Source organism: Vicia villosa, linkage group LG4, assembly GCF_029867415.1.
Source record: "Vicia villosa cultivar HV-30 ecotype Madison, WI linkage group LG4, Vvil1.0, whole genome shotgun sequence".
Lineage (NCBI taxonomy): Eukaryota > Viridiplantae > Streptophyta > Magnoliopsida > Fabales > Fabaceae > Vicia > Vicia villosa.
In genome coordinates this window covers 8778402-8792306 of record NC_081183.1, presented here as the reverse complement: position 1 = coordinate 8792306, position 13905 = coordinate 8778402, and the positions used below count along the sequence as shown (strand labels likewise).

The following is a 13905-nucleotide window of genomic DNA, read 5'->3' as shown; positions in this document are numbered from 1 at the left end:
AACACTTTACCATTCAAAAGTATGAATTTAAATCTAAAACTTTTAATCAAATTAGAAGAAATTGATGTAATCTCATACATGGAGTTGAAAATTATATTAGGAATAGTCTCTAATTAATAAATTTATTTCACCTAAATTTTATAGATGTATCTTTATTAATATTTTGACTTATAATTTTGAGAAACGGTCCATTCCCTCGTTATCTATCTTCTTGGTTTATAGCTTTATTTGACTCATAATTTTGAGAACAGGTCCATTCTTTCATTATTTTTTTTCTGTCTTCTTAATTTGTCTCTTTAGCATATACAAATTTAATGCTTCTAGAATCGATAGATTACAAATAAGATACTCAATCCGTTCTCAACTACTAGTACTTTTCTTTTACTTTTTATATCACTTATTTTAATTATCATTTATTAATACTATCTTTAATTAATCTATAATATAAGAAAATTAATGGCTCTGGAAAACTCAATTTTAACCTTTCTTCTTTACCCTCCACCTCATTGATTTAGGGGCAAATTGCGTCTAAAATTTACTTTTTGTGACTAAATTGTACTACTGGTTACAACTCAAATATACTTATTTTTAATTGTTACAAATTACAAAGGTATATGATTTTAGTAACTAAAGTAGGACAAAATGATAATTGATAAAGTACACAATTGATTACACAAAGTCTTTTTTGTTGCATTGCTGGAATCGAAACTGTCTGATTTCTGTTGCTATATGTTATTTTATAAAAAAATATTCAAAAATTGCTTTTGTACTTCTAAAATTACTTCTTCTTATCTCTCTATTCATTTACTATTATTCTTTCTCTCTCTTTTATCATCTTTTCTATTTTCCTTCTTTCTCTCTCCCACTCATCTAACTCTTCCATTTCTTCAAACTTCTCTTTTCCTCTTCTCTCTGTCAAATCTACGTTCTTCCTCTTCTCTCTTCATCTGACTTTTCCATTTTTTAATTCTTCTCTCATGGTTCTTCTATGGTGGCTTCAAACATAACAAACTAAACCAAATCTACTACAAAGCTTTTATTTTGAAACCCTAACCGATGTCACAAATGGAAGTGATGCACGCGCCTGTTTACTTTGAGAAATTCGATGTGCATGGTGATATGAAAGTTGTTTCCCTTGAATCGATCCATAAGAATAAGGTTTGTTTTAAAGTTTGAATGCTTACTCCTATGGATTTCTGAAGTGTTGATTTTTGTTGTTTTTTTAACATCATGAAACCTTCTCAATGGCTATGTACGTTTCCAACAGTTATACAAAGAAGATGGAGATCTTTTTGTGGGTTATGGCTTCATTTCATGCAAGGAAGTAGAAAAAGCAAATATGATTTTTTTGATGTGGTAAGAAGTTTAAGCTTTTATCAAATTTGTTTTTACTATTGTTCTATTTTTATTTTAATTACAGATTTAAATATATGTATCAATTTATGTTACAGAGCCGCAACATCTGAAAAATATGAGTTGAGCTAGATCTTTAAAAATTGATTGTGAGAGACATTTTCATGACAATTTGTTACAATATATTTATTTTCTTTCGTTGTTAGGCTGTGTGCACGGGTTGTGGAGGAAATCTTCTTCTTTTCGATGAGACTGAGACAGTAGCTAAGAGTTGTGAGATATCTTCTACACCATTTGCAAAAGGTAATACTTAACATTAAGGTGGAAAGGTAGTTTGACTATACCAGTTCCTTCCCTGTGCTGCTAAGTGGTCTAATAATATCCAATTGCAATTATATTTGTTTAAACTAAGGCTTTTATCATAACTCTGTACTCATTTAAATTTTCAAGTTATGGTTTTCTGTTTCCATCAGGGTTCAAGGTGATCTGCTTGCTATATCGACTATGGTGAGACTGTGATTATTTGTAAGTTGAAATTCTATTTTAATGTAATTCTGTTTTGAATAACATTGGAAATTTTTTCGATTTCTGTGGTTGTTGCAATTGCAACAGGGCGTGATTGTGAACTTCAATTGCTTGGAGCAAAGGGGTATCAATCAGAATCGGGGAGACGGTGGCGGCTAAGGGGTATCAATCATGAATGTAATGTAATTATGTTTTTATTAATCATATAGTGAAAACTAATTTAATATTCTCCGTAGATTGCAGTTTTTAATGTATATGATATAGTTTTCATTCTCATGGATTCCAGGGCAAACATGGAGTATAAAAATTCACAAGGTAATTAACACTTTACCTTCCTAAAATTCAGCTAATTACAGTTTTGACCCGATTTCTGCATTGATTTGCAAATAATATTCGACAACAAATGTTCTTGAATGAATGCAAATCCTAATTCACTGTTGCTTATTTAGGAGAAACGCCTTTAGATTGTGCTCCTGTTACACTTGAATAAAAAATGTAACAGAAAATTGAAGAAAGCAGATCAATGGGCCAAATGAATTGAATACCGACATTTAAGTTATGATATGGCTCTTTGTCTGAAAGCATAATGAAACTCTCTGCTACACTATATTATGGGGGTTGGAATTCAAGTAACTGTTAAAACTCTTGGGGAGGAAGTATTCATTGATGATGATAAAGTGTGTGTAGGTCTCATTAGTAACTATGAAATCTGTTATTTTATTCATACTAATTAGATTATTCAATTAACAATATGTATTCCCATGTCTCTAAGAAAGGCATTTCACGACGAGGTTACATTACTTTAGAAAGCAAGGCATCCAAATGTCATCCGATTTTTGGGTGGCATGACATAAAACACTCCAATTTATGTCTGTTTTTCTGTTTATTTCTATTTAGATATGTGGGAAAAACTTATATGAATGAACAATCTTCTAGAAGTCGGTTTGTATTCACTCTTCGAATATACGTTGTGAATGAGTTGTTTGGATTCATCTAACGTACACCAAATTGCGACTTGGTAGAAGTATGTCTATCAATACATATATCAATAATTAGGACCATATATGTCATTCCTTTTATTGCCTATATAAATGTCTTATTAGTGTTGTAATTGGTTGAGTTTGTTTTGATTGAGAAATCTTATAGAGGTCTTATTATTGTCTATATAGATGTCTTTCGTGGATTTGTATTTTATGTTGTTCACGCACTCTAGAAAAGTTTATGAGTTGTAATTTTCCAATGTACTGGATTGAGCATTCTTTATGCCTATGTTTTAATGCATTATATTTTTTATTAGAATATACATTCCATTTTATGTCCCCTCAATATCAACTTTTTTAGAAATTTTAGTAATATACATTCAATTTCAGATAATTTTATGTCCCCTCCCTTGCCTAATTCTTATTAATTTGATTTTTATTCATTAAATTTCTAAATTGATACGGAATGATGCATTCAATTTATTTCCTTTTATCCTTAAAATTAACATTGTTTAAATTATAGTAATTTATTACTCCCTCCATTTTTTATTATAAGTCGTTTTGAAAAAAAAAATTATTTTAATATAAGTCGTTTTACAATTCTAATGAATAATTAATGCTATTTTTTCTATTATATCCTTAAATATTTATTATTCTCTCTCCTTTCAATTATATAAATTTATATTTCACATGTCATTAATGACGAATAATTTTGTAAAAACCTTCATAATTTCTCATTTTCATACAATAATTATTATTTTTCTTAATCTGTGTGAAAAGTCTAAAACGACTTATAATAAAAAACGGAGGGAGTACATTTCTTAGTCTTTTGTTATGGCTTTAGAAACAGTGCAATGATTCCAATTAAATATAAATTAGCTTTCCATTACTTATTATTATTGAAAGTTTCAATTAGCTTCTATTTTAATATTGGTACTTATAAATAAATTTTGAATTTAATTGAAATGCATTTAAACTGTCAGTTAATCACAACCGTTGATAAATTAATAATATTTAATTTTTTTTTGAAAAGCAATATAATTGAATGGTCATGATATAGTAGTGATGGTGTAAAACAATTAAACTCATAAATTTTATATTTGATCTATATTATCAAAAGTTGCAATGTATAGTCACCCATATAAAAGAAAAATAGAACTACTGTTTCTCCATTAAAATAATTCAAATGGATTATGATGTTTGCTTCATTAATTCAATCTTAATCTTTAACCTAACGTTCTAATCCAAATATTTTTATAAACTGTTATTTTGCGTGAAAAGTGTATTTTTTAATTCAAATATTTTTATAAATAATATTAAAATACGGAAACTAATGTGTGGTTAATCCATATATTTTTATAAACGATATTATTTTTATATATAGGAAACAATTACTACTAATTCAAATATTTATATAAATGATGTCAAAATACATGAAAAACCAATGTATGATTAATCTAAATATTTTTATAAAAAATATTATTATTATATACGGGAAAAAATGTACTACTGATTCAAATATTTTTATAAATGATATCAAAAATATTTTTATTTTGTTATTTATTTAATTTATATACAAATGCGCATAAATGTACTACTGATTCAAATATTTTTATAAATGATATCAAAAATATTTTTGTTTTGTTATTTATTTAATTTATATACAAATGCGCATAAATGTACTACTGATTCAAATATTTTTATAAATGATATCCTAAATATTTTTGTTTTGTTATTTATTTAATTTATATACAAATGCGCATAAATGTACTACTGATTCAAATATTTTTATAAATGATATCAAAAATATTTTTATTTTGTTATTTATTTAATTTATATATAAATGCACATAAATGTACTACTGATTCAAATATTTTTATAAATGATATCAAAAGTATTTTTGTTTTGTTATTTATTTAATTTATATACAAATGCGCATAACATACCAGTACCCGTGCGTCCGCACGGGTATTTTACTAGTTTATATTTTATTTTACGATCAATAATAAATACTAAAATCTTTAATATTAACACTAACATTAACACATTCTCTTTTTTAAATGTTAAAATTTATAATAAAAAAAAATCAATTATCAACAAGTTTATATTACAGAAATTTTCTTAATTTTGGTAACTTATTTAAAAGAGTCTTATAAGTAACTTTTTAAATATTATTTTTATGATATCTTTAACTATTTACTATCTGTTTAGTTGCTATTATAAGTAAATTTAATTTTTTTAGTCAACAAATAGTGTATTTGATTTATTTAATAGAAGGTTCATCCATGATTAATTGAATTAAAAAATTAAATTTGATTATAATAGTGTCTAGTTGGAATAATATTTACTTTTCTCTCTTCAATACATAAATGAGTCTCACTTTACTCTATTTATCTATCTCCATTTAAAAATTAATAACAAATGATAAATAAATCCTTTAAATTTAATTAACAGATTTTACTAATGATTTTTCCTCATGAATTACTTGTGTATATCTATCTCCTAAATAGATTATAAACTGTTGGAGTTAACACAAACTTTCAATCTCAAAAGTGGTTACAGTGAAAAAATTGAAAATGCTAATCAAATGAAACTTAGATACAAGTTAAACTCAAATGTATATAAAATGCAACTTAACATTTTGAATTTGAATTACAATTAACATCATCCTTTAATTCATATTCAAGTTAAAATCAACAATATCAATTTTATCTCTCAAATTTATGAAGTGTTCGGTCTTAATAGTTTTGATAAGTACATTTATTAGTTGCTTCTGAGTGCTATAGTGTACCATCACGAACACTCCATTATGAACTTGATTTCGCAAAAAATAATACTTAGTATCTATGTGATTGTTTCTCCCATGCAACACTGGGTTTTTGGCAAGATTTATTGTTGGTATGTTGTTAATCATAAGCTTGACTGTTTTACTCACCTTAAACTTCAGTTCTTATAGCAAATTCATCAGCCAAACAGCTCGGCAAGCTGACACAACTCCAACAATGTATTCAGCTTACAGGTAGGGGTGTTCATGGGTACGGGTCGACTCACGAACCTGATAACCCAAACTGAATCAACCTATAAATTATTTAAACTTGTTCATTTACGGCCATACCCAACCCAACCCAACCAGCAACAACTCATATAATTTTGGTTCGGATATCGGGTTTGAGTTTTGCAACCCGCGGACCCGTCGACCCAACACATTGATGTGGCATTAGTAATTTCTTGTTTATTATTATTATTATTATTATTATTATTATTATTATTTTAAATAGAAATATAAAATTATTATCTCAATACTAACCATAATTTTTCCAAAAAAACTTCATTCTCCACCAATAATACTACCAGATCAATGAGTTTACGCAATTCTAAGATTAAATGTTGTTTCTTATTTTTCTTTTGTATTATTTCCAACTTACGTATTTTATAAAAATAATGTGTCTTATGGAATTTTATACTATTATCTAGTGTTATGTCATGTTCATGAATATTGTTAGATATTATATGATGTGCTTCATTCATTTTGTGTGTTAGAAATGAGTATAAGTGTATTGAATTGTGTTCCAAGATTTTTTTAATTGAAAAAAGTATAGTTTTTTAATTTTTAACACAACCCACGAACCCAACTCATAAATGAGCAGGTCAGTTCAGGTCGATTTTGATAATAAAATTGCGGATTGGAAGAGGAACCCAACCCATTGAAGTTTGAACGGATTGGGTAGCGGGTTAGGACAAACCCGATCCAACCCAACTCATGTACACCCCTACTTACAGGTTTACAATGCAACCAGTAGTTGCTTGTTGGAACACCACTAGTTGCTTCTTGGAACACCAAGAAATGAAAGCACCTAGATACATAAACATGTAACTTGTAGTGCTTCTTCTGTCAACTCTGTCTCCACACTAGTCAGAGTCTAAGTAGCATATCCGTTCAACAATATTTGATATTGATACTTCATTTGGAAACATAATTCCATGCTTTAAAATCCGCTTTGCATACTTGGGGATTCTGACTGCAGCTTGTTAATGTGATCACTTTGGTTTACTCATAAACCTACTCACAATTCCAATTGCATAACATATGTAAAGTCTGGTATTACACAAATATTTCAAAGGCCAACCAATTGTTTGAAGGTTATAGCATTTACTTCCTCACCATCTGGATCGGAGTTCATTTTTTCGATTGTTTCTGCAGGCGTGACTGCAGATTTACTGTTCATCTGATCAAACCTCTTTAGCAACTCAAGTTCATACTTGAGTTGATGTATGATGATTCCCTTTTCAGAGCGTAAAATTTCCATCCCTATAAAATATACCATATTACTAAGGTTAGTCATATCAAATGCATTCATCAGCACCTTCATGAACTTATTTATCTTAGCAATACAACTTTATGTTAGCAATATGTCATATGCATACAGACACACCAAAATTACATTGCGATCAGAGGTATACTGCATATACAAACTATACTCCATTTCCCATTTTATGAATCCTAATGCTTGGAAAATAAATCAATTTCAAGATTCCAAGCTCTTGGAGCTTATTTAAGTCCATATAAAACTTTATGCAGCTTGTACACCATCCCTTCTTTGTTCTCTATGACAAATCCAAGAGGTTGTAACACATAAAATCCTTCTTGCGATGTACCATTCAAAAAAGAAGATTTTACATCTAAATATATCAGATGCCAAGTTCTATTTATAGCTATAACAATCAACAGTCTGATCATTTCATGTCTAGCTGTAAGTGCAAACACTTCAAAGTAGTATAAACTAGATTTCTATAGAAATTCTCTAGCTACTAATCTTGCTTTATGCTTATAAATCCCATGTTTAGTTTCTTTTAACGGCCTCAAGTTCTTCCTTCATGGCTCTCACCCAGGCCTTATTCTTTAGAGCCTCGTCATTGCTTACTGGTTCAACATCCACCATCATGACACACAATATGACTTCTCCTTCAGAGTCAATCTTAGTGTCATGCATCAATTCAAAATTTGCAAGTCTCCTTAGTATCTATCTAACTCCTTGTGGCCTTTGGAACTGCGCAAGTTCGTCTTCGGAGCCAGGTACACTTTCATAAGTTTCACCTAAGAGGCTGGACCATCTTCAGAGGCTAGATTACCATTAGAGTCTGAGTCACCTTCAGTGTCTGATTCACCTTTAGACCCAAAATATTCGTTAGAGTCAGGATCTCCTTCCGAAGAAATTCTCCTTTAGATTCAGAGTTATCTTAAGAGGAAGATTCTCCTTTATATTCAGACATCTTTAGAGGCAGAGTTTGCTTCATAGGTATCTTCAGAAACACCTTCATCTTCATAAGTAGGATCAAACTTATTCCAATTCCATGTTTTTTATTCTTGCACTATCACATCTCTGTTGACATCAGCTTTATTAGTGATTAGGCAATAGATTTTATAGGCATATGTAGAGTGTAACCTATAAGCAACATGGCATTGCTTCTGTCATCCAATTTCCTTCTAGTAACATCTAGAACATGTTTGTAACAAACCGTTACAAACAGCACCAAACACCTTCAGATGGCTCACACTCTACTTTCTTCGATTCCATTTCTCCAAAGGAACTACTTCCTTTAACTTCTTAGTTGGACATTTGTTGAACATATAAGCTGCAGTAGCAACAACTTCACCCCAAAAAGTATGAGGTAGATTCTTCTCTTTCAACATGCTTTTGGTCATGTCAAGAAGAATTATGTTTCTTCTTTCAGCAAGACCATTATGTTATGGAGTGAATGGCTTAGTCACATCATGCTCAATACCATTCTCCTCACAAGACTTCTTGAATTCTCCATAGTTGAACTCAGCTCCACAATCGGTTCTAAGGATCTTCAACCTTTATCCACTTTGACTTTCAGCCTTTACTTCAAACTTCTTAAACTCAGCAAACACCTCATGTTTGAACTTTATGAGTGTTACTCATGTCATTCTGGTGAACGCATCCACAAATGACACAAAGTACTTGTTCCTTCCAAGTTAAGGTACTTCAAAAGGGCCAGAAACATCAAAATGCACAACACCCAAAGTATGAGTTACTCTTAGAGGCAATTATACAATCTTGATTGCTTTCCTTTCATGCATATATCACATGATTTCTCTGGTGCCACAATCTTAGGAATTTCAAGTACCAGATTCTTTGAATTCATATGCCTTAAGCTTCTGAAGTTCATATGCCTCAATCTCTTATGCCATAACTCACTCTCCTGAACATTCTTTTGTTTCTAATCTTTTGAAGAAGAAGGTTTTAGCTTCTGAACATTCTTTCATAGTTCCTTCCAGTCATAGAGTGTCTCTAAGCTACTTTGAAGTTCTTTAATTCTCATGGTGCTAGTGTCTTTAGAATGTTCTATGGCTACAACTATGTAATCAAACTGAAGAGTAAGTGATATGAGTACCTTCTCAACAATAACTTATTCAAAGAGAGTTTCTCCACAAACCTTCATCTCATTCGTGATCAAAGTCACTTTAAATATATAATTTGGTACCTATTCATTGTTCTTCATGTTGAGGTTCTCTTATTGCTTGCGTAGAGACTGCAACTTCACTTTCTTCATTTATCTGTCATTGCCATCGCACCACACCAGTATATCCCACATAACTTTCATCGTCATCGCATCATCGATCTTCTTAAACACCATCGTATCCACATATTGATGGATATAGAACAATGCCTTATGATCCTTCTTCCTCATTTTGCGTTGCACGTTTCTTTGCGCTTCTGTTGCATCTCTTGCAACCACAGTGTAACCGTCATTGACAAGATCAAAAAAATCTTGAGCTACAAACAATACAAGCATCTGAATCTACCACAAATTCCTATTCTTTCCGTAGAATACTGGAAGGTTTGTGTTCAAGCTATTGTTTCCTCCATTCATCTTCGACCTTGTGCAAATTACTCAATTCTTACCAACACTCGTACTTTTCAATCCCGTGGAATCAAGAAATGTGATTCCTCTCCGATTTCGAATTTCAATTCAGTGTGAATTTGAGGAACGAAATCGGTCACACACCACATGTACACTCGTGTTTTCTTAAACCTGAATCGAAGCTCTAGATACCAATTTATTGGAGTTTACAGTAAAAAAACCTCAATTGACGCACAAGAGGAAGAAGATGAAGATGAAAGAATTGCAGAGAGAGAAAAGAGAAACTGTAACCTAAGTTTCTATCTCAAAATGTAAAAATGAATGTTATTACAACTAGGGTTGTTATCGGTCCGGTCCAGATATTTTCTATCCCGAGAATCAGACCGAAATAGTAATCGGGTAAATTCGGACCGGACCGAAATAGTGATGGACCATTTTTTTGGACCGAAACCGGACCGTTACTTCGGATATCCCACAAAAGTATTCAATAAATATCTAATATAGTATTCATTTTTGGTATCGGATAAAAAAATCATCCATTCCCGAACCGAGTAACATTTTGGCCGGGCCATTAGTCCGGTTCCAATGGACCGGTTCTCGGGTGGTTTTCCGATTCTATAGGTCCAATAACAACCCTAATTACAACTGAAACTCACTTTTAGTTTATATACACAAGACTAAATTCAAATGTAAATCAAATTAATCTCTTACATTTCGAAAGAATTTTAATATCAAAACCGCTCAAACCGCACCGCAAACACCCCTACAAATAACATGGATGTTTTTTTAATTCACCGAAAGTATAAAGAACAAACATTAGGCAATTTTAATTAAGTATACCAAATTACCAATAATAGTTTTAATCATATAACAATTTTCAATCAGTTCACATTGTTAAAAAGCATGTACATATAACAAAAATAGTAACTGTCTCCTACACCAACAAGTATTATATGTTTTTTATAACAAATATTGATATAATTACTAAAATTTTTGTTTTTCTCCACCCTCTTACTCAACTTCCCTTGGCGTGTCTCTCCAAAGTCCAACCTCACACAACCAAACAAAAACCAAACCTAAAACCATAGCCGCTCTCTAAAACCAAAAACAAAACAAAAAAGGTTTATGTAAGTGTTCTACAAAAACACACACACATTACAACAATTTCTCCAAATGCAAATGCAAATTCAAATGCAAATGCAAATGCAAATGCAAATGAAACTCTTCTTCTTTTTCCTTCTTCTTTCTTTTGTGAAACCTGACTTAACTTCCGAACGCGCCGCCCTCTTAAACCTACGCGCCGCCGTAGGCGGCAGAACCTTCCTCTGGAACACCACCTCCGCAACTCCATGTAACTGGTCCGGCGTCAAATGCGACCAAAACCACACTCACGTTGTCGAGCTTCACCTCCCTGCCGTCTCACTCACCGGAAAACTCCCCGCCGGGGTATTCCCCGACCTCCCTAACCTCCACACACTCAGCCTCCGTTTCAACTCCCTCTCCGGTCCTCTCCCCTCCGACCTCTCCGCTTGCACCTCCCTCCGTAACCTCTACCTCCAGCAGAATACTCTCTCCGGCGAACTCCCGGCGACACTCATCCAACTCACCGGTTTAGTCCGTTTGAATTTAGCTTCTAACAACTTCTCCGGCAAAATTCCGGTTGGGTTTCAAAACCTAACCCGGTTGAAAACGTTGTATCTTCAAAACAACCTGTTCGCCGGTTCTCTTGACGAGTTGAACCGGGTTGAACTCGATCAGTTCAATGTCTCCGACAACATGCTAAACGGTTCAGTTCCTGAAAATTTACAAGCTTTTGGTAAAGATTCGTTTTTGGGTAATAGTCTCTTATGTGGAAAACCCCTAAACCCTTGTCCTAAGGAAGGAGGTGCAAATAGTGAAAATGGGGGTGGAAATAGAAATTCTTCTTCGGTTGATGATAATCAAGGGCTTGTGAAGAACAAGAAGAAAAGCAAATTATCTGGTGGTGCCATAGCTGGAATTGTTATTGGGTCTGTTGTGGTTCTTTTGTTTATAGTTTTTGCTATGATTCTTCTATGCAGGAATAAAAATGGTGAAAAAACTAGTTCAATTGATGAAGTTGCTGCAACTTTGAAGCATAATCAGCATGATGAGGGGATTCATAGTGAGAATGTTGGAAATGGGAATGGGTATTCGTCGGCCGCGGCTCTCGCGGTACCGGCTGTGGTGAATGAAGGCGTTGTTGTGGGTGGTGGTGATAAAAAATTGGTGTTTTTTAGGAATTGGGGTAAGGTGTTTGGTTTGGAGGATTTGTTAAGAGCTTCTGCGGAGGTATTAGGGAAAGGGACTTTTGGGACTTCTTATAAGGCAGTTTTGGAGGTTGGTCCTGTGGTTGTAGCTGTGAAGAGATTAAGGGATGTGACCATTTCTGAGAGGGAGTTTAAGGAGAAGATCGAACGGGTCGGAACGATGGTTCATGAGAATTTGGCACCTCTTAGGGCTTACTATTATAGTAGAGATGAGAAGCTTCTTGTTCATGATTATTTGCATATGGGAAGCTTATCTGCACTTTTGCATGGTGAGGATTTGCTTTACTTTGCTTCCTTTTTTATAACTTTCTATATTTTTTGAGTTTCTTTGTTATGACTTTAGATTTCTTTACTCGTTTTGATATAGAATTATGATTTCGGCAATTGCAATTGTCATAAGTTGTTTGCATAAGCTCTCTCAAATAGCCCATTTGTTAGAGTCGCGATTATGCATCAGTCTTGTAAGTCTTTTATATTTTGAATACAGGAAACAAAGGAGGAGGTAGGACACCTCTGACTTGGGAAATGAGATCAGGCATTGCACTCGGAGCGGCTCGTGGTATCGAGTACCTACATTCGCAAGGGTCGAATGTTTCACATGGAAACATCAAATCATCTAACATCCTTCTAACCAAGACCTATGAAGCAAGAGTATCTGATTTCGGTCTTGCACATCTTGTCGGTCCTTCATCCACACCCAACAGGGTAGCCGGCTACCGTGCTCCCGAGGTAACCGATCCTCGAAAAGTATCTCAAAAAGCCGACGTATACAGCTTTGGCGTACTACTCTTGGAACTTCTTACCGGAAAAGCTCCAACTCACGCCCTCATGAACGACGAAGGAGTGGACCTTCCGAGATGGGTGCAATCGGTTGTTAAAGAAGAGTGGACCTCCGAGGTCTTTGATCTCGAACTACTTAGGTACCAAAACGTTGAAGAGGAAATGGTTCAGCTCTTGCAACTCGCAGTAGATTGTGCAGCAACGTACCCCGATAACCGCCCCTCAATGTCGCAAGTACGACAGCAAATAGAAGAGTTGCATAAGTCTAGCTTGAAAGACGGTTCTCAAGACCAAATTCAACACCCTGATTTGATCAATGACATGGATGATATCTCTTCTAGATGAGTATCTCAGAAGTCCCTTTATCTAATTTTTCCTAAATTATGTGTGCTTATGTTGTAACTTATTTAGGTTTTAATTATTCTATAGGTCCCGAACCGTAATTTAAAACAGTTTAGGGACCTAGAGTGTAATTTAAGTTTTTTTTAGGTTTGGCCTCAATTTTCATTAGCACCCTCCAACTTTGATGTATTTTCTTTTCCTCTATAATTTCCACTGTACTAGTACTATCTTAGGGGAGTGCATAATGCATATCTGTTCCATTAGAGTTATTTGGCTGTAGATTCTTGTTGAAGTTATTATTATTATTCTTGCTTTAGCATTAACTTTTGCTTTTGGTGAAACCTTTAACTCTGTTAAAAGTGAGATTATGTGGTTGCTGTCATGTTTGGTATTACTGTTACAAAGTTGGCATGAATCACAATCTTTAATTGTTGAGTCTTGTGAACCCCTCAAATTGGTAGAGATGGATGATTTATACCTTGAACCAACTTTGATCAACTTTTTCTTGGCTTGGCATGTGGTTCAAGATGTTGATGCTTATCTTATCTTCTGTTTGAAAATTAAAATAAAATTTCAGAGAATTTCAATCCTTAAAATATAATATGTTTATATTAGTTCAACTCTAAACCTCTAAAGCAAATCTAAGAGCTAGTATCGAGATGCATGTTTTTTTTTAAAAGATACAGTTTTGAAAAGTCGAAGGAGGATTACTATTAGAGGTTAGAAACTTGGAGGTGAGCTTTAGAAAC

The 13905-nt window shown here is 32.9% G+C and overlaps 1 protein-coding gene across 1 annotated transcript; it reads left to right on the top strand.

Annotated features, from left to right (window-relative positions):
- Nucleotides 1-10696: 10696 nt before the first annotated feature.
- Nucleotides 10697-13425, top strand: LOC131594450 (probable inactive receptor kinase At1g48480). Its single transcript, XM_058866587.1, has 2 exons — nt 10697-12303; nt 12522-13425. The coding sequence occupies exons 1-2, from the start codon at nt 10920-10922 to the stop codon at nt 13157-13159; spliced, it is 2022 nt and encodes a 673-aa protein (XP_058722570.1). The 5' UTR covers nt 10697-10919; the 3' UTR covers nt 13160-13425.
- Nucleotides 13426-13905: the final 480 nt, after the last annotated feature.